Source organism: Arctopsyche grandis, chromosome 12, assembly GCF_051622035.1.
Source record: "Arctopsyche grandis isolate Sample6627 chromosome 12, ASM5162203v2, whole genome shotgun sequence".
NCBI classification, from domain to species: Eukaryota; Metazoa; Arthropoda; class Insecta; order Trichoptera; family Hydropsychidae; genus Arctopsyche; species Arctopsyche grandis.
Window position 1 is genome coordinate 16,191,776 of NC_135366.1, and position 27,540 is coordinate 16,219,315.

General features: G+C 33.8%; 3 protein-coding genes across 7 annotated transcripts in view; 1 reads left to right on the top strand and 2 right to left on the bottom strand.

Annotated features, from left to right (window-relative positions):
- The window catches only part of LOC143920611 (CREB-regulated transcription coactivator 1-like), a 30,384-nt gene extending 27,091 nt beyond the window's left edge, over positions 1-3,293 (bottom strand). The window contains exon 1 of one of the 2 annotated variants that reach the window (XM_077443556.1): positions 2,724-3,293. In XM_077443556.1, the coding sequence (XP_077299682.1) occupies positions 2,724-2,837 (114 nt within the window). In that variant the 5' untranslated portion in view covers positions 2,838-3,293. The remainder of the gene's footprint in view (positions 1-2,723) is intronic. The other variant, XM_077443554.1, reaches the window with a different exon arrangement.
- A 1,661-nt stretch (positions 3,294-4,954) lies between these two features.
- LOC143920498 (peroxisomal multifunctional enzyme type 2-like) lies at positions 4,955-11,815 on the bottom strand. 2 transcript variants are annotated; one of them, XM_077443375.1, is made up of 14 exons: positions 11,706-11,815; positions 10,804-11,009; positions 10,573-10,718; positions 10,029-10,180; positions 9,772-9,943; positions 9,592-9,698; positions 9,386-9,515; positions 9,209-9,302; positions 8,971-9,137; positions 8,773-8,899; positions 8,517-8,703; positions 8,160-8,440; positions 5,771-5,959; positions 5,031-5,690 (listed from the first exon to the last, which is right to left on the bottom strand). In XM_077443375.1, exons 2-14 carry the CDS (start codon positions 10,994-10,996, stop codon positions 5,476-5,478), a joined length of 2,160 nt encoding a protein of 719 aa, XP_077299501.1. In that variant the 5' UTR covers positions 10,997-11,009; positions 11,706-11,815; the 3' UTR covers positions 5,031-5,475. The 2 variants fall into 2 exon arrangements, with proteins under 2 accessions (XP_077299502.1, XP_077299501.1); XM_077443376.1 differs by lacking the exons at positions 8,160-8,440; positions 8,517-8,703; positions 8,773-8,899; ... (7 more) ...; positions 10,804-11,009; positions 11,706-11,815 and adding an exon at positions 6,192-6,339 and having other exon boundaries at positions 4,955-5,690.
- A 2,488-nt stretch (positions 11,816-14,303) lies between these two features.
- cert (ceramide transfer protein) overlaps positions 14,304-27,540 on the top strand; it is a 40,852-nt gene continuing 27,615 nt past the window's right edge. For 2 of the 3 annotated variants that reach the window (XM_077442746.1, XM_077442747.1), the window contains exons 1-5: positions 14,313-14,639; positions 15,641-15,757; positions 16,172-16,409; positions 16,852-17,029; positions 17,103-17,163. In XM_077442746.1, the coding sequence (XP_077298872.1) occupies positions 14,391-14,639; positions 15,641-15,757; positions 16,172-16,409; positions 16,852-17,029; positions 17,103-17,163 (843 nt within the window). In that variant the 5' untranslated portion in view covers positions 14,313-14,390. Of the gene's footprint in view, positions 14,640-15,640; positions 15,758-16,171; positions 16,410-16,851; positions 17,030-17,102; positions 17,164-27,540 lie in introns of all 3 variants that reach the window. The other variant, XM_077442748.1, reaches the window with a different exon arrangement.

Here is a 27,540-nt window from a genome sequence, read left to right on the forward strand (position 1 = left end):
AGGCAGATGCAGAAAATGAACATACATAATTCTACAACTTGCATATATCTGAGAGTAAAAAAGAAAGAAAACGGGGTGCGAAAGAGCTAAGGGTGTCGACCTTGGATCGGGTGGGTTCGGAATTGTTTTCCGGGGGCACCTGAGACACGTCGGGCAGGGAGCCGGCACGCAGGGGGCCCCGCACGGGCGCCAGCCCCCGAGTCACCTGCAAACATCAACGTGCCAACAATGAGAATGTAAAAATCTCTCGGAGCAATCGGACACTCAAATATATTATATGTTGCGTTTCCGTCGAAAGTATTGAGGGAATTGTTCCATATGAAAAAAAATACATAACTAATTCAATTCACGTTTAAGACTAACTATTTACCTAAAAAATAAACAGGAAGGAAAACAATGCGGTAATACTGTATGCATTCGTAAAATAAAAAAACGAGGATAAAATTAGCGTTTACTAAGAAAACAGTTGGAATACTCACGAGTATTCGTCACAACGTATGTATAATGCATATAATAAGGGGATAAAAGTTCACAACAGGACGAACACACTGGAAAGTGAGGAGCTATATTTAAATACACGCACACAATGAGTGGTATATTAAATATAAACAAAATCATACAAACAAACAGGTAGTGAGAGCATCCTTCATTGATGACCGAGTCGAATACGACCAGCTAAAGGAAATGTCAAGGTAATCATTTTTAACACAAATATTGTAATGCAACACGGCTATCTGCGTAATCTTTTTGTTACCGACCATTCAGTGTGAAACAAAAAAAGATAATTTTGTGTGAACTTAAAATGTACAGAAGACTGATTCGGCAGCAGGCAATTTAAAATAAACTCCTGTAATGACGGTTAAAACGGTTCAATTCGAATTCGCATGTATGTAAGTCAATTCATAGATAAAATTCCACGCGAATTAGAATACGTATATGAATATAATAATAGGTCTACAACATTTAAAAGTGTAATAATAAGATCGGTTCAACCCGTTATCTCCAATTGTCAATATTATGAGATTGGATTGTCGGTGTAATGTAAACAACTGTCCAACACCCAGATTACCACTTCACTGTTATGAAACGAATTTGCTTGATGTTCGACGACATTTTGAATCATTCACAAAAACACAAACACACACAGACAATTCAATTGTGTAGAGATGTATCATTTGCATACAATAAAATAATGAAACGATCGCCGAACGTAAATATGGCAGATAAACAATCGATTGAGTCTGAACGTTGAATTAAATTAAAGTGTCTGCGGCCAAAAACGATGACTTACTCTTTCACACGAGACAATGATATGAACATACTCGAGTAATTGGTCACGTTGGAGTCACATTTTGCTATTGTCAGGAAAATTTGGATACATTCGAGTGAGCTAAATTTTAATACAGCTTTTAAGATCTGATATGAACGGTTTTTTAAGGAAGTTTGCCTTGACATTTAATTACTTCTCAAATGAATGAAGGTTTTTCTATGCAACATTTCTTAGTTAACATATATAGGAACATATAGTTTTATCAAATAAATAAAATTTTATCGAATTGCATATCAAAATGATCCAATAAAAAAAAATGAAATGCAAAATATTGCTTCTGGAACGAGATGAAAAATAATAATATATTCGTTTTAATATTTATAAAATGAATGAAAATGTCACTGTCTAAAATAACTAAATCACACGAGTAAGTTTTTGACTTCATACATCTTTTTAGTAGAACATAAATGCAAGTTCATAAAATTTAACGATGACATATTGTAAGTCTATTTGTATTAAACACTGCAAGTCAAATATTTACTTACACGGGTTGGTTTATTTAGGCAAAAATACATCTAAAAGTAAATAAAAGTTTTTTCATTTGCCAAATAATGACCGTTCAATTATATTATGGTGCATACATATGTAAAATATTTTAAATTGGAGGTGCAGACAAAATCGAAGATTATTTAAATAACAGCTTATTAAATTGAATTACATAAAGAATACAGCAACACGAAAAGTTTATACTATGCATGTATGTATGTATGTATGTATTACAAACTTCAACATCAAAATTGGAAAGTTTTGATGTGGGAGGCATATGCATATTCTTTCAGGATTTGAGCAACTTTTTTTCGAAGAATTCCAACTTTAATTATTTGGGGGTAGTTTATCCTAGTTCTGAGATATAAATTTACTGAAAATTAATGTACATGTTGAATTATTAATTTTCTCAACAATTTTTTTTCGAGTTTCTCAACAATTTTTTTTCGAGTTTCTCAACAATTTGGCTACTGAAAGACTTAAATATAAACATATAAGATTGGTGATAGAACGTATAAAGTATAAATGCAATATGTAGAATGGAATGGAATAGTAAACAAACTGCAAGGAAAGGGGTAATTCTTTATACATATGTAGATAGCATCTGTAAACAATATCGAACGAGGGAAATCGTACGACGGGCTTGCGCATATTGTCAACGACGAAACGTCAAAAAAACAACAACAATAAAAACAAATGAAAAACGATTCGAGCGCACTCATTTGTTATTATTGACAGCGGGCAATGGCCGCCTGCGCGTTTTCGCGCAAATTATGACATTGTGACTTGGTTGCGACGGGCCGAATCCAGACGCGTGGTTGATGATGGCGATGAATGAGGAGTGAGGAGTGTTGAGTGGGCAGTGGGCAGTGGGCAGTGGGGAGTGAGGGATGGGGGCTGACAGTACCTTGCTGGTGGCGTCGGACACTTCGCGCATGATCTGCTCGAAGGCGGCCGTCTCTTCGGCCTGCTTCTGGTGGTGCAGAGCGATCTTCTCGCTGAACTTGCGCGGGTTGGCCATGGCTGGGCCTACGCTGTCAGCGGCTGGACCCGTCCTCGTCCTCGTCCTCGTCCCCGTCCCCGTCCCGCCAACGGGACGCTCGGCCTCGGCTCAGGCAGGCAGGCAAGCAGACAGATATGGCGGTTGACAGATGCGGGTGCGGGTGCGGGTGTGGTGCGGGGTGGGGGTGCGGGGGGGGGCGGTGCGCCGAGTGCGGTGAGCGGCAAAAGAGCGTGCGGGTTCCCCCTCGCTCTTCCCGCGCCTCTCCCCTCGCCCGCCCGTCTCGACTCTCGACTCCTGACTCCCGCTGACTCCCGACTAGGGCTTCCGCCGCTATCACCGACACTACCACTACCACTACCGCCACCGCTACCACTACTACAAAACAAGCAGCCGCTCCAGCTACAGCCAGTGGCGCCACCGCGACCACTACCACTACCACCACCACCACCACTACCACTACCATTAGCGCCACACACACCCGCCATTCGCCATTTGCCGCCGCCCATACACCCCTGCTGATACGACCATGTCTTTTGTTTACCGATCGCCTCTGCTCCTCTTCTCGCTTCTAACTCACCGTTTCTTCGGTCGAAAATAAGCCATTCATTCATTTAAGAACCAGCCATATATTTATTATTACTTTAATCCGGCTAATTAACGATTATCACATAATCATATGTACTAGATTTTTCTTATTGGAATCCAACTAGAATTAATTCATAATCGCAAAATGGAAAATGGAATTAACGAATCTAATTTTAATTGATCGTTTCCAAAGAAAAATCATTTTTATTATGTAAATGTTTTCTTAAAAATAATTTTACAACAAATCGAAATTATTCTCAGTTATCAAAATCAAATGTGTGTATCCGTGTTTGGACGTAGATGACTACCACGGGCAAACATTGTTAATTACTTGTGCGAACTTCTCCTTATCTTTTAGGAGCTGAAACAATTTTTTGAGTCCGAGTTCTATCGCCAAAGAAGTCTCTTTCTTCCAAGCTACTGCCCTTGCGGCAAACTAAACAAAAAAAAATCATTTTTCTTCCATTATTATCTGCAGAAGGTGATACAGCCACAGATTACGTGGCCAAAATATTTTTGTTTTTTTAAAGCAGCTGGAGGACAATTTCGTTTATTTTATGGATTGTAATAAAAATGAAAACCTCAATCTCGGTGATTTTAATAACATGACATTAAATTCTTAAATGAAATTAAAATGAAAATTTTTAAAGTAAAATTGTGAAATCATTACGATTTCGTATTTAAAAATGAACAAAATATATATATTCAAAGTAATTTGGAGACTCGATTTCAGATTTATTTTCAAAATCCAATAGAAAAGTTGCACAATTCAAAATTAAATTTTACATTTGAATTTGTCAACATTTTGAAATTATATAAAAGATGAATAAGAACCGACTATAGTAATTTATTTTGATCTGTAGTATTTAGCCACTTAAATTTTAGGATAAAAGTATGTAGTTATAATCGAACATCGATTACAATGATAGTGAACGAAAACATTCAAGATCTCCATTAATATTAATTTCAAAATTGAAGTAATATGTATATAACTATTGTCCGAGCTAATTATTGTAGTCCCCCTTTCTATTGAGAAATTGTATTATGAAAAAAGTTACACAATGCAGAAAATAAAATGTGTAAATATAAAAATTCGTTTACCAATTGATGTTTCCAAACTAAATTTGGACTTTTGAACATTTTTATACCTTATACCAGGGTATTACGGAAACTTTTTTCACAGTATTTTTAATGTTTCAAAAGTAATTAGGCGTAATAATGCGTACATAATCCACATTTATATAATTCGTCAAAATGATAATTTTCTTTAGTAAATAACTTGACACAAAGTGAGTTCCTGCAACTATTTAAAAAAAAAAACACTGCTTTATACAATATCATTATATAAACTCCTTATATGTTTCGAGCATACATAACACATAAAAACTGATAAACATATGATGAATAATTCTCTTAGTTCAAAGTTTAAAGGAAGTATAGCGAATCACCATCATCTGCCCAATGTTTTTTTAATTAGTTAACTTTACCTAATAATAAAAATTATCAAGTTTTTTTGTACTATAAATTCACCGAGAAAAAAAAATGAAAATACGCAATTATCTATATTTTTATAACATCCAATTTAAAAATGTGCATGTATTCTTAAATAAATAATACACAAGAACTCTCAAAGCAGTTTTGCTATAAGTTTTATTAAATTATGTGATATGTATCCAATGGTAATATATTTTTAAATGCATGTTAAAACATCTAAATACACATACTTTTTCTTGATAGTAAAACGACAAAATTTATAGAAAATAACAATTTATTTCTTACATAAAACAAAATATACATATAATCAACATAAAATAATAATCACGTTTGCGACATTTAACGATGGATAAGATTATAGATATAAAAGCAATCACATTTGATATATAAAATGACATTGTACAGGCGTATAGATAATAATTATTAGACAATTAAGATATGTTTCAAATCATAAAATTAACATTCCAACTAAATTTCAATCAGGAATGTAATAAGTAGATAAATTTTTATATAAAAATAAAAAAAACCCCTACCATATTAACGAACATACAAAATAAAATGATTATCCAACACCGATCTACAACTTGGCATCAGCTTTCAATAAAGGCACAAGTTTTTGTGTCAGCATAATGTTACCGGTGATTTTTAGTTTTCCTTTCATGAAAGCCACCTGAGGATTCAGTTTTCCAGTCGACAAGTCAACCATATCATCATCGGAGATCACAAGAGTAGTGTCAGCTTTTCCCGACTTAGGACTACCTTCGTACACGGCAGGCGTTTTTAAATCCAGCGCTACAATTTTAGAATTGAAAAGAATGTTAACAATACATCAAAGATTTAATAAAACAAATAATACGGGAAAAAATTCTCACTCCATTGCTTGACTTGCTTCCCATCTGATGTTATGTTGTAAAGGAACACTCCGTTGACGGATTTGGCCTTGTCGGGTTGTTGTTTGACACCGTCTTGGATGCGGGCAAATACTCCATCGCTTTTCAATCCACTCATGGCTGCTGCTTGTGGTACAACTTTAGGTCCTGACTTCAAATCGATAAAAGCACCTGTGAAATTAATTTTAATAAATTACACCATTGTACATACATATATGAATACGATGAATCCATTAATAGATGTCAATAGAGGTTAAAACTGTATCCATGGAAACAATAAATTTATATGAAATAAACTTATGCAATAGAATAAATATTTATATGTACATACATGTAGTGAATTTTATCTAATATAAAAAAAAATCAATAGATTCGCTCACAGTACATTGATAATGGAACTTACTTCAATCGAAGTTAATCTGCTAGTGAGACTTATAGCACAGATTATAGCAAACAAAACGAACAAAGTCCAAAAGGCGACAGCAAACGCCCCACCACTTGTTAATTATCAAATGACGTTTGTCATTTTGAGGCGTGTTTGACCAAAATGTAGATATTTACAGCCATGACCTCATTGATTTTTGTCAGATGGAAATTTATTTATTCCAGTTAACCGCTTAGCCGCCCAAAGCGCCTTAAGGCGCAAACAGCCGTATCTATTATACGCTCAGCGCGTCGGCTGGGCGTCTAAGCGGTTAAATAATGAACGAAGAAATCATCAAAGAACAATTTAAATTTAGAGATTCTAAACTATTATTTAATGGTTTAGTTTTAAACTGAGAAGGCTCTTTTGTCAAATTAAAATAAACCAGCAGATAGGGGATAATAAACTGATAATTGGCTATGCGATAATACTTATATATTTAACGTTACACATACGATTCATGTGACATTAACGAATACCTTTTGGGGATTTGACGACGCTTTTATACATATACATACATTAATTTCCTATCAATTGGAATTTATGTATTATATTTATTATTTTGCAACTTATTCAATTATTAAAAACGAACATTGAAGAATCATAGACGCACGTTTAAGCCGTCTAGTTTCAAAACCAGATAGATCCATTTTTTTCAATTTTCATTTTATGTTATTTTTGTTAGGTCAAAATACGGATCCATATGTTGGCCAAGTAAGAAAGTTCAAAGCAATTTACATCCTACTGAATTACTTAGCTAAAGTCAAGGTTTGTTTCAAAATCAGAAAAGTCTCGAAGTTTGCAACAAAACCAGATAGATCGCCCAGTGGAGGTTCCCTCGTGAGCCGAAAACTTATGCAAAAATTCATATAAATCAGATATAGTTTGTTTCAAAACAAGATAGATCCACAACGTTGGTTGTAAAACCAGATACATTACTAAACTTAGTTGCAAAACCAGATAGATCCAAAATAATTTTCTTTTTTTTTCAAAAACTAGTTATTGGTCAAAAGTGAAAATACAGTCAAGGATGTAAAAATCTATGACCAGTTTATATAAAATATTTAAAAAAATAAAAATAAAAATTAAGCTAGTTATAAGTTTTTCCTTGTTCCTGAAAAATTTCTAAAAACTGACTTATCTGGTTTTGAAACTAGAGGGCTCACTTATGAAAAAATAAATTCATTTTCTTGAATGTTCTTACAAAATTCTACACAAGCCTGGTAAAAAGTATACTTAGTGATTAGCAAACATTACAGTTACAACCACATATTGTTCATCAAAGAAAAAGTTCTTAGACGGGTGCATTTACTTCTAGTGACGAATAGAGACAACATTAAACTAATTTGTCAATATTTTTGTAGTAGACATCATTTTCGTTGAAGATTTTGTATATTTGAATTCATCTACATATTAGATATATATTTATTAAGTGTACTGGTTTTATCTCAAGACTTACCAGGACAGATATCCAAAAAACCAGTATTGTACTGGAAAAATCAGAATAAATGGTCTCATTATACTAAATATACTTGATTGCAGTTTTATTCGAATCTAATATTAAAATAAATTATTATAAATCACGTAAGTGACCAAATAATGGGTTTCTTTAGACGAAATGCTATGTATATATGTATATAGTCATCATTAATTCTAGTTTGAGTGGCAACTCTTTATTCTGCTTTCGAAAATTTCCATTTATAAAATGATGATGTTAACAATACTGTTAGCAACAATAATGTATGTATGTCCAAAAGCATAATGTATGTTAATTTGGATATATGAATGATTTTCTTATAATTTTTTGAACAAAGGTCATCTTTTTTAGATTCTAAATTTAGCCAAAATTTATTTACGTTTTAATTTTTTTACAATATTCCTATAGTTAATAAGCATTTTTTCCAATCACATTTACACTATAAATCATGGGAGAGGTTAAATACATACCACTAATTACTACGTCGTTGGTTTCTTTAACACTGGTCTCAAAATGAATTCTGTTTCCATTGACCCACATAGATGTTACAAGCGTTTGTCCTGGATAGACAGGCTTGACGAATCTGGCTTTCAAACATTTCATTTGATTTGGATCGTTGTTTCCATACTGAGCTAGAACATGACGAGCCGAAAAACCCAATGTACACAAGCCATGAAGTATTGGTTTCTTGAAACCAGAAATCGTAGCCATTTGTTGATCAATATGAAGAGGATTGATATCTCCAGACAATCTAAGAATTGAATAGAATCATTTGCTACGCTTCAAATTATACGAGAAAGTATTTATGAGTTATAATTAATATGAACCTATATAGGGCTGCCTGGTCAAGAGAAGTTTTTTGTTCCATTACAGCATCAGCTTTTCGATTTGGTTTTGGAACACATTCTACTGCTTTAGTAGATTTGCGGGGACCACCGAATCCTCCAGCACCGACGACAAAAGTGCTTAATTGAGTTTTAGCAACAACATTTCCATTTTTATCAGTAAGTTCATCTAAAATTAAATTAAATCAAATTAATTGAAGAAATGTACATTCTAAAATAAAATGTAGTAGTCGCTCACTGTCAACGATGGCAATAAGTCCAGATCCCTTGTCTAAAACTTCAGTAACGAATGAACGTGAAGTCAAAGCACACTCTCCTTGTGGTAAATTACCAACGATTTCTATATATTGTTCACCATGTAGAATCTGTGAAAACATTTTGCTTCATTGATGCACAAATTTGATGGGAAAATGATTAATATAAGTTGAAATTTTACATTTGAAAAATTAGCTTCCTTTCCGGGAGGCAATGCGCTTGCAATGATATTGGAGGACATGGATTGGTTGATTCCCGGCAATATGAAGTATGTTGGAAGTGGAATAAAATCTTCATGATTTTCATAGAGATATTTCAAATCCGTCGGGTTGGATATAGATGCACCAACTATTAATTTATTTCATTAAAATAAAATTGTACAATTGCATATAAATATTTCAAGCAAAAAATTATCTTACTTCCAAGAGCATACACGATAAAATCTCGTGGACATAAAAGGACTTCATCAATTATTACTCCTGGAGGTGCACTAGTCTTGCCTTCTTGAAGTGCCTAAAGAAGATAAAACATGCTTTAGTTAATAAATTATATATGCATGTTATGAAAAAAATGAGAAAACCATTAATACTACACACTTGAAGATTTGACATAATGCCTCCGGTAGCTTCCTCTATTGAGTTAACTCTTTTAGCATTATTCATATCGACAACTTTTGACCAATTATCTCGGACGTTTTCAATGGTTACATCCTCAGCAATGGAATTTCTGGAAGTTGAATTGATTTCAAATGTAATAAGTACATGTTCAATTCTATATTTAAGAATAAGTAATTTATATAAACCTTAAATGAGAGCCTTCTCCACGAACCATATGAACCTTTGCTGCCCATCCAACAGCAGAATCGATGATTGCACCAGTGTCTTCACAGCTTTCATGGCATAAATATGCCTAAAATAATAGTAATAAAACATTTCAAATAATTTATAGGCATTATGAAAATGAGATCAAACTTATTCATTACCACAACGGGAGCAATGAGTTCTGGTCGAAGTTCTTGGAAAAGATCAGGTGGTAAAATATCTTCAGTCAGTCGTGAAGCAGCCGTGGGAACAATTACGTTACAATGAATATTATTTTTTCTACCTTCGATGGATACCGTGTTTGCCAAGCCGACTAAGCCTAATTTAGCAGCACTAAAATAATGTATAAGTTTAAGAATATGATAATCAAGGAGTACTCATAGTCATTTACATTTGAGTACAAATTTGTATTGCTAACCTGTAATTGGCTTGACCAAAGTTTCCATATACTCCAGAATTACTTGCAGTCATTATAATACGTCCATAATTTTGTTTCTTGAAAATGGGAAAAGCTGCCTGGGTAGTTTTAAAACTACCCTTAACATGTACTGCATGAATAAGATCCCAATCCTTAAAAAATATTCAAATCTTGTTAGCAACAGCGAGTTGTTAAGTAAAAAATGTATTCACCAATCTTCAAGGTGAAAATAATGCAATTTGCACAAATTATCATTTATAAGTTTTTCTTTACAATAAATAAGTTTAAAGTTCAATTAATTGGGGATTATATCAGAAAAAAAGACAAATCGGTGGATATTCTAATCACTCCTTTCGATCATTTTTTTTATAAATAACACTAACAATATAATAATGATAAGAAAGATAATACATAATTGATTTGAGAAAAACATTATGTATTATGTATATAAAATTGCGCGAACAATGACAAAGTTATAATTAAATATACTGACAACCTTCAAGCAGTAAATGGAAATTAAAATGGAATGAGCAATTCAAATTACCTGATCAGATATGCGGGCAAAACTGCGATCCCTCAAAATACCTGCATTATTCACTAAAATATCAACACGTCCAAAGTTATTCATAGCCGTTTCGATAATCTTTTCACCTTCTACAACTGAATTATAATCAGCTACGGCTGTTCCGCCTGAAATATACAAATTTAACTATATATGTAGATTTCCATAGTCATTACTGTGTACTGATATTTTAGTTGTTCAATAATTACGAACCATTGCTTTTAATTTCTTCGACAACTTTATCAGCTGCATTGAAGGATTTTCCATCTCCATGACGACCACCTCCAAGATCATTCACTACCACTTTCGCTCCTCTAGATGCAAAAAGTAGAGCATACGCTCTGCCCAAGCCCGCTCCGGCACCAGTAACAACAGCCACACGACCATCGAAAGATAACTTCGTCATTTTATGGAATTATCTTTAAACACATACAGTAGTGGATAAATAATTTTTATTAATTCACATGAAGAGAAAGTGAAAGCATAATAAAATAATATTTGGTATATAATTCAAAATTCCGACATCTCGAATACATATTGTTACGTACGCCGCGGATTAAGCGAATAGAATCCCAGAGACTATGTGACCGTTCAAGGGTTATCTGTTATTGGATTAACTATGTAAGTGCTTGCACTTACTTCCAGGATTATATCTGGACTCTAAGTGCATTTAGGCTAAACAATGACCGTTATTAGTTATTTCTCAGAATCAGTACGGGAAGACCCAATGTCGTGGAAATACATATCCGAATACGTGACTATACAACAGGTAAACAGATTAGGCGCCCTGAGAGATCTACCCCTTATAAGGCGGTACGTAGGCGATATCATGTCATTCTGGACTTAGCACTGGCAATGCGTGTATCTCCTGAATCATCAATAAATGCTGTGAAACGACTGTTGGCCTTTTACTTGGATCCTCCACCCACCCCTACGCAACAATATTATTTGAACAAGTTATCATATGGAAGATAACTTATTTTATTTTTAGATACAGCATAATATAAACTATTGTTTTTTAAGTGAGTTATCTTTCAAACTTAATAAGTATTATATCAGATTTAAATTGTCAGCGAATAGAAAAAATTGGTTGAAATTGTAATAATAACAATTACCTAAATAGCGATTGCAGAAAGACCGCACCGATCGTAGAATTCACTGCGAATGAACTGTAAATGATCAAACGTCATACGTCAGGGAATCAAAGGTCGCACAATAATAATCTAAACACGTTATAAATATGTGCATTAACTTGTGTACATTGTGTAAATTTATTCAATAAATAAAATAGAAGGAAGGATTATTCTGTATATATATATAGAAATGTTACGTTACGTACAGTTAAATTACGGAGTATATGAGAGCGAAATTGTTTGTGTCAGAAGCAATTTTGTAATTATATTACTGCAATTTTGTAAAAAGATAATATTCAAATTGGGTCTAAATATCGACAGGTTTTTATTTGACAACACATTGACAGCTTGTTTTATAACTATTTTAATATGAATCAATCAATATGTGAAATTGGATATGTCATCAAATTTTTATGTATGTATTCCAAGGTTCGGTGATTAATTATTGGTCACAAAGCGCTCGCCCAAAAGTCACTAAAATATCTATAACGGAACACCTGCAGCTGAAAAGTCCATCATACTAACGATAACTATCATACTAACGAGAACTCGAGTGCCAAATAATCCATATTCGCGATTTTCATAGCAAAAATTGTCTTTTGGGCGATCGTAATGTGACTAATAATCCAATTATCGTATTCCAATAAGGAATTTATTACAATCATGTGAAATTAATTATTTGAATTTTAAATGAAAAAATACGACTAACTATCTTTATGCACTATTATCGCATGGTTAACGACTGCAATATTTATCTTACTGGAATCCAACTGGAACTTTTCCATTTCATTCATTTTGGATGTGTATATAAAGCCGATTCGTATTTGAAAATAAATATACCAAGCATGCTGCATTTCTAACGATCTAAATTGGAGTGAAGATGACATTTGATGGATGTAAGATGGAGGATTGTTTTTTAGTAGTTTTCTTAACAAATTCTATTTTTTTCTATGAAGAAGTTTCAAAGAGGATAAAATTCCGAAAATCCGACGTCTGAACCAGATTTATTTGTCAGATTTCAAGCCTTGTCATAGAGTTTTTAGCTATTGCTATACGTTTTTTTCATTTCAGGCAATTGAATCAAGATAAAAAAATCGCTCCGCTACAAATCACTGCAAACGACGCGACTCATTTCGGTTCGGTGATAACTGGTCACAAATTACTCGTCACAAAGTCACTAAAATCTCTATAACGGAACATCTGGCAACCGAAAAGTCCATCATACTAACGATAACTATCATAGTAACGAGAACTTGAGTGCCAAATATTGTGTATTCGCGATTTTCATGGCAAAAATTGTCTTTGTGACCACCCCAATGTGACGAATAGTCCAATTACCGCTCATTTCATACTTTTGTCTCGACTTTTGCCTTTTTAAACTTGCCTGAAATATCCAACTCAATTATAATAATTGCCAATCATCAATGCACATCGAAATGTCATCTGCGCAACCCAATGGGACCGTCCATACCAAAGATATTACTTACTTGCAATATTTTCCATATCCAATTCCCATATTGCAACATGTGGTTGCTATTTAGGAACTGGATATGGAAATATCGTATGTAGGTATCGTGTGTGTGGACGGCGCCAATGAATATCTCATCTTTCGTACATGCTTAAATTCAAACAGTTGCGAATTTCGCTGCAAGCATGCAGCCGCGTCGTTTGCAACGATTTGTAGCAAACCCAAAAAAATCACAATCGTTGTGAATAAAAAAAAAAAATTAAACATAACTCCAATGAATTCCAAACACATGTGGCTAATAAAAGCACTTATTTTCAATTGGTGTTTGTGTACTATTTTAACACAAGTAGAGTAAGAAAAAATAAGACAGCTGGGGGTGTTTTCCACAGGGGTGTGCTCATGTATAGGTTCGGTAATTACTAGTCAAATGTGAACCGGTCACAGGACAACCGGTCGCTCTAGATCGGTCACACGTGATCACCCGTCACACTAAAACTGGTCACACCCTAAAACTGGTCACGAGAAAACTGGCCACACCCTAAAATCAGTCACGAGAAAACTGGTTGACCGATTTTAGGGTGTGACCAGTTTTATCGTGACCAGTTTTAGGGTGTGACCAGTTTTCTCGTGATCAGTTTTAGTGTGACGGGTGATCACGTGTGACCGATTTAGAGCGACCGGTTGTCCTGTGACTGATTTACATATGACTAGCCGTTTGAACGCCCAAAGCGCCTTAAGACGCAAACAGTCGTATCAATTGTACGCCCAGCGCGTCGGCTGGGCGTCTAAGCGGCTAGTAGTCCGTTTACCCATGTATAATGTCCTCCCTGAGTGCATCAGGTCTGCTAAGACCATGGATGCATTCTTGCGAGGTGCGAAGAGACACCTCTGTGACGGACAGTACATATAATTTAATTATAAATTTTAGAGTTAAGTAATTAAGATGTATTTTTTAAATTAGCTTGATAGCTAAGATAATATATAAATAAATAAATAAACAAGTGGCTGGCTCACACTGATCGGCTAGAGAAAAATTGAGTCGAAAATAAAATGTGAAAGCGCATCTCTCTGACGGTTGGCGTTTTGGAGTTGGCAGCGCCGTTGTTGTCTGTGTTGTTGGTGTGTGTGTGACAGCGAGTGACAGCGAGCGCTCAGTGCAGTGAGCAGTGTCAGTGCAGTGAGAGTCTGCAATTAGCGGTATGGTCGTGTCGAGCTGCAGCTCCGACTCGGAGGGCGAGGGCGGAGGCGGAGGCGGGGGCGGCAGCGGGGCGGCAGGGGCGGAGGACGTGGACGTGAGGGCGGAGCTGAGCAAGTGGACGAATTACATCCACGGTTGGCAGCAGCGCTTCATCGTCCTCAGGGGGGGCACCCTGTCCTACTACAAAGACAGAGCCGACTCCAACTTCGGCTGCAGAGGCGCCATCTCCCTGCACAAGGCCACTGTCAAGGTCGCTCACTCTACTCTATCCCCTCTATGGCCTCCCCCTCTTCCTTCCTCGCATAGCTCCGTCTCGCTCCATCGTCTCCCATCGTCAATTAACACCGAACGCCTCACTAATTGCACCCGATCAGGTTGTCATTCAAGTCGTTTATGAGACGTTTTAGTACATTTTCATCTCGGTGAGTGTGCATAATTGCCACCATTAGTCATTGTCGTCAAATTATTTTAGAGTAATCCCCTGAAAGCTCTCGTTTCATTGAACTGGTTGATATTGAATAATTGTACATGGGTTCCGTTTTTAGAATCTCACTAATTTTATTGCCAATATGTGTACATTGAAACTGTATTAGTGATTGATAAGTTAAATTGATGAATGGTTTTGAGGAGAGAAAATTGTGCAAAATGCGCACTAGATCAAATAAGTTAAAAAACTGTAAATACTTTCAGCATTCTTGTCGTTTTGTAATATTTCTATTATAAAGCAATCAGCTTAAGTCGATCTATATTGAACGCCATAAAAAATATAAAATAATTATGTATATTGTGCTTTTTATGTTTCATAATATTTTAAGTAGATGCTTTTTATGACTCATTGATTTGGTTTCTGATAAAAAACACATTATATTATCAACACATAAATTTAGTCACCTTTAATGTTTTTTCTCATTAATTAAAATGCATTCGTGGTATGTGTGTAAGTATGCTTCTAAATATTCTATTGTATAATATCTTAATTGCGTTGTTTTGCAATGATTTATTATATTGAAACGAAGTATGCTTCTTGTCAAATATTTTTGGGTGGATGAATATTGTTACAATTTTTATAAATGCGTTTTGATATAATTCAATTTTTATAATCAATTTTTTTGTAAAGTCACTTTGTATGAGGAAAAAGAGAAAATCGATTATGATTTTCAGTTAAAAATTGCAAATACGCTTTCCATTATGTTAATTCACAGAATAAAGTTAATTATGATGTTAAATAATCTATTATTTTCTGTTTTACAGCCTCATGAATTCGATGAATGTCGCTTCGATGTCTCTGTTAATGACTGTGTATGGTATTTGCGAGCAGAAACTAAAGAAGATAGACAACATTGGGTCGACATTTTGGAGTCATATAAGGTTTGATTTTATATTATTGTCTGTATAAAATCATAAATGCATGAAATTCACGCTTAAAAATGTATTAATAAATATTTGATCAACTGCTCATACTATTCGGAATTTTAAAGCGTGTATAATCATATTATTCGGAATTTTAAAGCGTTCATTTTGAGATTATTTTTCACAGTAGTGTAATTTTTTCACAAACTAATTGTTTCATTAGCATTTGACTTTCTCATTTCAACGGAAATATGTTTATACGTAGGTGTACTTTATTGTAATCACCGAAGTATTTTTGTATTAATCATGTGTTCACATTTATAAGCTATCTATTATTCGGAATTCCATTCTTTTACGCAGCTCTTATCTGATAACATTGTTTGGAATTTGTTTGACATTTTGTTGTATTTACGTTTCGTCTCGTCATTTCAGGTTGAATCCGGTTATGGGACTGGGTCTGAAAATAGTCTCCGAAGACATGGATCCGCCGTATCTTTGCATTCTTGCGGAGCGAGTACGGCCTCCGGTGGAAGCGGAGCCAGGGGATTGAGGGCTCTCAAAGAGAAGCTCGCGGAGCTCGGCACTTTTAGGGAAATTTTATGCAGACAAACGGATACATTACAGAGATATTTTGATGCACTATCGGAAGATGGACAGTCACCGCCGATGCGTTAGTATTTTTATGGGAGATTGCTAGTGAATTTAGTGTGAAAATGGTATAATAAAGAAAGAAGCCATTGAAATATGTACTGTGTGATTTATTTTTTTGTATAGTATATTCTATACATTTATAGATGAGTTAGAATCGACTAAATACATACATATAATGAAATGTGACGTGAATCGGAATATACATTGTAATGTAAGCAGTGAAAGTATAATATAATATTTTCTAAATATAATTCAGAAAATATTATATATTATATTTTTTGTTTATAAACGATACATATTTTATTAGACGATTTGCTTTATCTTTGTTATATATTTTTCTTAGTGATCATCATCTGAATCGATACAAAAAAAAAAAAGATGAAAATCACTTTATTTTTGTGAATTTTTCATCAAATGGTTTGTAATTCGATCTAGATTATGGAAAAAATATTTTATATCAGCTGCTGAACTCAGTCCTGTGGACTTTCGGGGAGAGGCGATCACATTCAAAGCTACGGCAAGCGGTGTCCTTGCTACCCTTCAGCACTGTGCGGAATTGCTTCAGCAGCGTGAAGATTACTGGAAGGTGCGGATGGAACGGGAGGAAGCGAAAAGGAAACGAATTGAAGATTTATACAAGTAATAACAAAATACAAGTAATAATACAGTAAATAATTCATCATACTGATCATTTGTTTTTTTGATTTAACAGAGAAGCTAAAGAACAACTGCAACAAGCTAGGATAGCATCTTTACCTGGACCTGATCTTGAGGTGAGATTTTTATTTTTAATATCAAAAATCAATTAATTGAAATCTTTTTAAGAAAAAAACTGCATTTGAGCTCTTTACATATGTACATAGGTGTTATATTGAAAAATTCGATCTTTTGACTATAGCATTGGTTAAATGAACTACGTTTGATTTTTATTTATTTATTGCACGTCATATGTATGTGTCATATGCATATATGTATTTTAGAACCACATGATGATTGTCGTGTAAAAAACAATGTGTGACACATGACGTTGGTGTCGGGCATGTGATTTTCCAATTTTGTCCATCGATTTTTTCCGTTAAGAATATTTCACGATTCATTCTGAAAAATCATGTATTTCGGCTTGCGTGTTTTTGCTTTTATGTGCATAAAAACATTTTAGACAGACAGTTCCAAAATTTCACGAACCGCGCCACACCTTTGGGCGAATATCACGCGATTTTTATGACTAATGACCGTATACGAAACACACGGTTTTATCCAAATTATATTTTCAGACATGTACTGTCGACCGATGATGTGTATATAATTTGATGTGTGTTTTAATTTCCTTTTGTCGATTTTGTAAGGCTTCCGACCGTTTCACACTCGATGCTTACGCATATTTACACACGTACTTGTTTCAAGTGTGGGTATACTTTTTAATGTATTTTTTTTTTGCTCGGTTAGACCCTAAGGTTATGAATGTCATTGGAAATGCTGTTCGACTTTCAGCCGCGTTTGTTTGTCGATTATTCAAATTGAAATTTCAATCGCTGTTTTGCAAGTCTGAAAAAAATGTGACTTTTCCATTGTTAACGTCTTTTTTGTCAGAACACAATGCTTTTCACTACAATGACAGTAGTTTTGGGTAATGAGTTCGCGTATTTGGGAAGCCTTTTACTATTATTATATTGTATGTATATTAATTAGATTATAATGCTGTATTGAGCAATAAGGCTTGGGTAATGTTAACAATAACATTTGACCTAATTTTATTTTATTATATACATATATACCAGGAAGGCCAAACAGGTAAACCCCTATGCGCCTTCCTGGCCAATTACAAACAATGCAGCATTTTTTATTACATACATATGTCTAAATATGTCGCTAAATTACGAGACAATGAAAACTCGAAATTAACGAGACATCTATGAATTTTAGCTTGTACATAAATTTTATTGTACATTAATCATTCTCAAATAGCGGTGACATAATAGGTAGGAAGGTTTTTAGCCCATTTAATCGAGGAACCGTTTCAACAATGGAATCAGATAAATTGGCAAACTCTGATAGGGAACGATCTACCTGGAGTCACAAATATCCAAGTCTGACCAGCAGCATTACAGATATACTCAGATTAAATTCTTTTCAATCCAGGTCAACTCACAGGATCGAACCCGGCGCCTCTCGGTGCTAGGCAAAAGCTCAACCAGCGAGCTATGCCGCTGGCCGGGTGCAAACATGTGTGCACCCGTTTAAACACATTTAGGTAATTTTCCCGCAAGATGTATGTGTTCCATGTAATACTTTTATCTTATCAGGGATCAGCTTATATACATATAAGTATGCACATATTTTAAAGATACATATGTAGATATAAAATTGTATATGTATTTATAATAAAAAAAAAGTTTTATTATACATATGTTAAAGTTTCAGTTCAATCCATATAGCAGTTTAGGAGATTGAAAAATCTAAAGAAAAATTAGAAAGGAGACTTATAGGGGAGGTATCGCTTTCGGCCGATTTCGAAATTCAAAAAAGTTTACAATGTAATTAGCATTTCATTATCACTTGTCTTGCTGTGCTAAAAAATCCGCTAACCACTGTGCTGGACGCCAAGCGTACAGTTAAAAATGTTTGTTTTGAGTGGAAATAATGCAAAATCTGCCTGGTTAATTACTGTTATTAGCTATAATTATCAATTTATCATTTAACGTCGAAAAATATAAAATAAGTGCGAAATGATAACGGCTGAAGCACAGTCATTATTGCAAGGCGGGTATCATTCTCACACTGACTGTTGAGCGCAGCGTACTGAATTTCCCCTCTCTCTCGTATCTGTGAGACACGTGTACAAGGGGCTTCCTGCGAAAATAATTATTTCTGTTTATATTGATCAATGTTTTAATTTCGTAAAAACATAATTCGAATCATATAAGTTTTGATGAGGAATACATAAAATATGAAGACCCCTGCATTCAGTATATTTAGAGAAATAAAATAAAATATAAGTCCTGGTCACTCGCTATCCATCACAGTGCGGCAAGTGCTAACCAATACAATGTGTGATGTGATTAAACGGTTTTCGAACTATCTCTTAAATGCTTTTAAAAAATACACAAACATTTGCAGATAAAAATGAACGCACACATTTTCTATAAATCACTGAAACGTGATCAGGGATCGATACTTACACAGTACAAGTCAGTCAAAATCTCAAGATCGAATTTTCTCATGATTATCGATTTATTTCATTGACAAAAATTCTTTCATCTCCTAAATTTTTGTATAATACATACATATGTGTGTATTCGATTTACTTGTAGGACACATTTTACGTAACAAAAATCGTGTATCAAATTATTATGGTAATTTATTTCTCTAGACGTGATTGATTCACACTATTTTTTTTTTAAATTAATTTCAGCTTTTATTTTTCTGGGTATAACAGTTCCAAATATGTACATATATTTTTTCTTTTCTTTAAGTGATAGTTGAGTTTTACCACATTGTTTGTTATTCATCAAAATTTTTATGTGCATATTATGATTAGAGATAAGACCGGAAGCGTGCCGTTCTTTGTTTATTGTTGGCCGTGCATTGTTCATTTTTATGATGAACCTTTTTTTTGCACTTTAGCTTTGTAGTTTGCTCTATTTCCTTGAAAATAGACCCAAAATGCCCTGTTTCCTGGAAAAAGCACGCTTCCGGTCCTACCTCCTAATTATGATCATCCTTAGCATGGACTCATTCAGACGTACATATGTACCCAGTTTAAGAAACTACAATATTTTGTGAGTGATTTGTTTTGTTTTATGGATATCATTACATTTGTTAAAAAATTTTTTTTTTTTTGTAGTCATACTGTTATTTAAGCAATGCGTTCTGACTGATAATAAAAACCAGTACATATTGTTGAAGTTGTGTTGCAACTTCAATCGTAAAGGATAGTGTACGATAAATTTATAGCGTATTACAATATTAGTATTTATTTAAAATTTTCAAAATGTATGACATTTATTGCGATTATGAGTATGTGTGCAAGCGCGTTGATTAAAATTATTATCGCATCCCTGAGACGATTTTGAACTTCAATCGGCACCTTTGACCCTTATTTTTGACCCAACTTACCAGTACTTACTTTGTATTTTCAGTATAGTTTTGTCTTTGCCGGCGAATGTTTCGCATTTAAATTATTTTGTACGGGAATATTTTCGGATTTATTTGCTTTGAATTGTTTAACTAGTATAAATTTTATATAAAGCTCATATAATAATAACAATTGCTCACTTTAATAACAAATACAACTAGGCAAATGATATTTCCTGGTTCTTTGTTTTATTATATGTAGTGCACGTGTCCTTACTTTAACAATAGCATTTTTTTTCATGCAGAGTCTATAGGGGCGATACGTATTGTGTTATTACAGTTATTGAATTAAAAACATTTTTTGCATAGTTTGAAGTGAAGTTTGAAGCTGTTGGTTGGATCTTTCTGTCCGTGCAAAATATTAATAAAATGTTTCGCAGTTGTGTTTTGGTGTCGACGACTGTTAAAAAATTATCAAGTGATACTGTCAAGGTACGATTTCATATCTACATTAATTCCAAATGTACACATGTCGAAAGTTTGTTGGTCAATTTTCTATATATTTTCCTATTTTTACTATCCCACGCTTCTCCAAAGTGCAAGATCATATTGCGACAAGGCGTATGCGAGTTTCTGCAATATTGAAATATTTTTACACGGTGTTCCTAAAACTTTTTTTTTGTTTTTGTCTATTTCATTGACATTTGTGTGTAGAATTCGTTGTCCTCATTTTCGTTAGATATTTGGCGATATCTTAAAAGCACTGTCTATCACGAATGGCAGTTAACGTTTCCGTTTGCGAAACTTTAATGGACAATTTCGCCGTTTAAAATGTTTTGCAAATTAAAACACCAGTGCCATCAATTTTTAGTGCACTTTTTTTCAAAAATTCAATTTTGAGTAATAAAATCGAATTCATAATGTAATGATTATAGCGTGGAATATGTTCTATAAGTGTCTAATTATTACAAAGATTAATTTCTAACGTGCTACTAACATAATTTGAACATGAACGCGTTCGATCGTTTCAGCAAAAATGCGTAAGAAAAAAATGAAGAAGGAATGGAAATGCAAAAGAGCGCTATATATCAGGTTTTCTTACAATTTAATTTTTTCCGTTTTCTTGCGAAACAGATCCAGCGCGTTATAGCAGAGTTGAATTATTTAACTTAAAATTTCTTAATCATACGGTCAAACTTATTATGTATTTTATGTGCATATGTTTGTGTAATATGTAAATATATCAGATTTTGACCAGAGCAGTATCCTTTTGGGGTGGTGCAAGTTGCTAATGGACCGTATTGGTAACACATTATATAGATTAAATAATATCTAAAAGCGACCGGAAATATAGTAAACCACGTTCTCTTCTTCTATTTTCAACCTAAACGTGTCCTTGGCGCATGCCCTATTTTTTTTTAATTAGTCAGAGGGAGAATTTCGGTCGTTAAAGGTCATAGAAAATATGAAATGTGCTTTGATGTGTAGTTAGATTTTAATCTATCTACATATATATAAAAAAAATGAATGTTTGTCTGTCTGTCTGTCACGTATACGTTCCTATACCATTCAACCGATTGCGATGAAACTTACATGAGCTATTGTGTGCATGCCCGCGATGGTTTCTGTAAAAAAAAAACGCACAAAAACGGGAACTGGAACTAGTGGCATTGCAACGCAATAATTTCAAATGTGTTCGCGTCGCCAGCTGCATTGTTAGGGTAAAATAAAAAAAACAATTGAATAATTTCGCTTGCCTTTTTCCGACAAATTATCATTACTGTAATTTAATTTGATTATTAAGTATTAATTTGAAACTGGAACATCCACTTATCGACACACATCGAGAAACGGGAACGGGAGTTGCATGCGTTATTGTGGCATTGCTACGCATGCCGGGTTCAGCCAGTAATTACAATAAATATATCGTTCTCGTTTTGTTTAAAAAACAATTTTAATTTTATAAATCATAATAATTGCGGTATGATTAGAACGGAGGGTAATTAACTTCGTAAAAAAAACCTTTTTTTTGCTGTCTTGCTTTGAACACTGTTGGAACGCTGTATTGTTATTGTATTATACATATTTAATTTTAGTATACAACAGTGAAACATTCGAAACTGTTTGAAACAAAATAAGATGATGCTAATTTGGTGAAGTAGTGAAGGATGATGGAGTAATTATTTCCGTTACTCGATTTTGTTTCACTCCTAGACCGAATTTCGTACGGCAGAACGAAAACATTTTCACAAAAAACTGGAATGTATGTATGTATATTATTCAAAGGTGAATTGATTATAAATCAATTTAAGTACATATATGTATATATTTACGATTTTATACGAGAAGAACGCTTGCTCCTATAAAAACTAAATAAATATGTAGAGGGCGATTTAGAATACGCGCTTACTGAATTAATTCTTGACCGAACATTTTGAGAAATTCATTGCGCATCTAAATCTTGAAATATTGATAATATTAATATTGCGTTATGGTGCCGAATCAAAAGTTGATCGGTTTGTAAACCATGCATACATACATATGTCGCAAAGCAGACTTTTGGCAACTCGTATTCAATGCGTTCGCCACTAAACCTACTTTTGGCGATGTTGTGTCGCTTATTTTTTTTGTGTTTGTGTTTGTTTCATGTTAATTTTTCGGCCACGATTGGTATCTATCTATTGGAACATCGCGTTCAGATATTCAACTTTCGATTTTCGCTTGTTTTATTCGCAACCTTCACCCCGATAAATCAATCATGCCGAATTTTAACGCCAAAATCTAATGTTTCGCGACGTTGCGTCGTCGAATGTGACGATTTGGAGATTCGCGTTATTTATCTTGTATTTGCATTGCGGAACGCGTTAATTTACAGTCGGTTCTATTCCATTTTTTTTTCGTTTAATTTTTATTTGAGGTTTGACTTTTAATCATTACCATTTCCTCTATACCCAGCAGTATGGCTAGGTGTTTGCGTTTATGCTAAGCTTCGAATGGTTACCGGGTTCGATCCCGTGCTAATCTATAATGCTGCTGGTCAGACTTGGATATTTGTGACTCCAAGTCGATCGTTTCTTATCAGGGTTTGCCAATTTATCTGATTTCATTGTCTGAATCCATAGATATCTCTATGGATTAATTCATTAATTAATTACACTGAGCAACAAAAAAAAAATACCAGCAATGAAATATAACAATTAATAGGAAAAATATCTGACTATTGATTCCAATACTCACTTTGAGCGTAACAATCCTAAATTTTGAGTTAAAGACCGCAAAAGCCAAAAAACTGTAAAAATCGTGGATTTTTTTAAGCGCTCATATCTCGTAAACGATCACCCACCAACAAAAATCAATATCATATTCGAATTCAGTGGGTCAAACTTAGTAAAGATTGGTTAGTCTCCGCTCTGGTAACTCAAAAACGTGATTTTTTGTTGCTCAGTGTTATTAGTTAATTTCGTATTCTTCAGCATCTCAAAATTCAGCGATTTATGTAGTAAAAAAAAATGCTGCTTTGTTTGTAATTGGCTATTAAGGCGCATTGGGGTTTACCTATTAGGCTTTCCTGCTATATATCTATGTAAATAAATAAATAATAATAAAGTGGTAACTCGAAATTATCTCACGCCTACAGCGAAATCTCATTTTCTATGCAAGGACAGATGTTTGTTTTTGCAAATGTTTTATGTACATGTAGTGTATTCGTACACGCACATGTGATGAGTGATTTCAACCCGTCATATTTTTACTGTCAAGGTTTGTTTTTGACATGCCATTTATTTTTTCTGAAGTAATTGGTTTGAACCCATAAATTAAAACCTTGTACTATCGGCGGTATTTAAAATCTAGGACAATCAAATTGCATTGGGGAGATAAATTATCGACAAAATCTTTTTAAGCATTTTCATTGAATATTTTCGCCGCCTAAAGTGGTCATTTTCGTATTCAACATACTCCCGATTATTCGTGCATTTTGGTGTGCACTTCAGTCATATTGGCAGTAGGCAAACTCCAAATCTCGATTCCTATTAACTGTTATAAACTTTAAACGTACGCGAAATTCAAAATACGTCAATTATATTGGTTAGAACTAGGATTGCAATACCGGTTCTACTGCTGTTGCCGGTTTTTGGTAAATATTCGAGCTTCGATTCTTCCAATGGTACAAATTTAAGGCCTTCGATAGTATCGATGGTACAAAATAGACTACCGATGGTACTGATAGATTTTAGAATTCAAAAAAACTTTAGCTATTCAATTGAATAATTTAGAAGATAACGTTGTATCGGTTAGTTTGTATGGATCAGTCGAAGAATGAGTCGACATTTTTTTTGACCTGCTATTCTAAAGAGCCACCAAGTTTATCATAAATTTAAAATCAGAGATAAAATATCTATTTGTACTTTGTCTTTTTGTGAAAACATGTTTATTTATTAACCATGTGAAACGTAAAGGAGGTATGTAAAAATAGAAACATACAGTATTACAATATTTTTTCAAAACATTGACACTAAAAAGTTTCTATGTATTTATTTATTCATCTATTTAACCCCGAACATGGGTGTACTACAACTTGTCCATGGTGACACCTATGCTCAAACTTTTGAACATAAGTAACAAATATCATCATTAAACATAATGATTATACACAAAATATCAGTTGAAAACACTGTGTGACAACCTCTGCAACTCCACTCTTCCACTGCGGAAGCCACTATAGCAGCTCCGTTATATGTAGATATTCCTCTTCCTAATTTATGGACCAAAACTAAATAGTTGATTGCACCTATTAGGAACCTATTTTTTTGACTTGACAAATATTTGAATTCATCTAATATATAATTTTGAAAGATACTTTGTAACTATGTACAGTTTGGGTGGGAGCATCGAAAACAAATCAAAGTTTCTATGACGACGATATCGATATCGTTGAATATTATTTTTTTTCGATTCAAATAAATTTAATAAAAAATGTTTATTAAGCAGTTTATATTACAAATTATTTTACAAATACCGAGCGAAGCCGAGTAAAACCACTAGTATATAATATTTAAAAGCTTAAATCATCCTTTCCACCCAAAAATTCTTGCTTTAATTGTTAAATCAATATTTTATTTTATTTCATTGCACCAATTGCTTTTATAAACCAATATCGGTACCTGATAGTACCGGTAGATGCAAATTTCGGTATTTTTGGAATCCCTAGTTAGAATATTTTAGCTGATCAATGGGAATCACATATTTTTCTCCCTATTGCCAACAACCGTGAAATTAAAATATAAGTAAATCTTCTTTGTAGTCCGGAGCAAGAATATAGCAAGACATATTAAATTATTCGTGGTTTAAAAAAGTTTACTTCTATGTACATTATGCTTCCATACATACTTCCATACATTATGCATAATATTTAATTGAATTGATTTTTATTTCAAACATTGATTGAAGTATTAATTGCGGTCAGAGCTGAAAAAGGAAACTAGATCAGTCGAAATGTCAAACATTTTACTCCACTACAGCTCCAGGCTAAAATCCACTGCTCCAGTTGCGGTTTTATCACACGTACAAAGTAGTCCGTTTCGTTTACCAGTACCCTGGCAACTATAACTCGAAATTGATCAAATTAAGCACTGGCCAATTGGTGAGGTCAACATGTCAATCACAATCGACAAAAATCGTACTATGTACACTCCTCGCCATTATTAGATACTAGCGATGCGTGTACATTTTTGCACGTTTGAAATTAACGGCATTGACACGGTTCATTTCGCTGGAAAAAAAGACCAAATTCATCTATTGGATAGTCCGTGTGATGCGTCACGATCGATGATCTCTTCGACTGTGGGAATATGACAGCCTTTTATTGTTTAATATGAAATTATGTATATACATGTATAGAGATGTGCACTTGTTGGCCTTTCAAATTTGGCAATACTATGGGTTGAAAATGTTGCCAAGGTGCTATTAGGACACTATTTAGAGTTTGCTGTTATTTTTTGAAAACAAATGATTTATTTGTGACTTAATCGCGAAAAGTTATCAATCAATGTCCGGGTTGTGCTACTGGCACGATATCACGCTGTGGCATTTGCATCGCAGACTAATCAAGTTGTGTTAAATTTGATGTATTTCAGTAAATTGTTATATACTGTAGAATTTCTGCTTCTCATCTCTATTTCGGATGTTTGCTATATGACTTGTTTTTTTAAATATAGCTTATGTTTATGTCGTGTTCGGACATTTCATCGCATGACTATTCCATCGCGGTGGCTTTTTATCGCGGGGTCAACTCTCTGGCAGATTTCATGCAAATATTTTTAATCCACAATATTTATTAATCTTTAGTTTTTATGTTGACTGTAGTTTTTGAATGTATATTGAAACCGTTATTCAAATATTTGGAGCAATGGTTTTTTGAATTCGATTTGATTTATATTCAAAAGGGAGAAATGTGAATCAATGAGCGGTAGAACACTCCCTGGGATTTTGGTACTTTATAAGCGTGCTTTATAAATTATTTCGAAAATTACTAATTTACAAGTAGTAAAATCAATGTTTAAATCTAAAAAAAATGATAAAAACCGTTGACGTTAACCGAAACAATTGAATAATAATGAAACGTGAAAAATATTCCGCACATTTGCAATTTATGTATTTATGATGAAGTCAAAATATATTTTTTTGTATTCCAGATGATACATAAGTGGGATAGTGCAATCCATATAAATGAATTTTTAAATAAATGTGGAGTTTAGTATTATAATGTATAATATAGAATAATTTTATAACGCAAAAAAAAAGAATAATTTAAGTTGGCATGTATGAGTTGAATGAATAATGAAGTTGGTAACATGTAATGTGTCGGATCAATCTGTTTAGACCATTGCGCTCCACCAAGTAAACAATGTTTTAAACTTTTGAATGAGTCTCCTGTCCGTCTATTCTGGCTGAGTTGGGCCTTCATGCTCCAGAGAGTGATATGGACCCGCCATCGTCCCCTTTTTCACACTCCTTTGGCTAGAACTGTGGCATTTAGTTATTCTCCCATTCCTCGCGGTCTCCGTTTCTTAAATTCA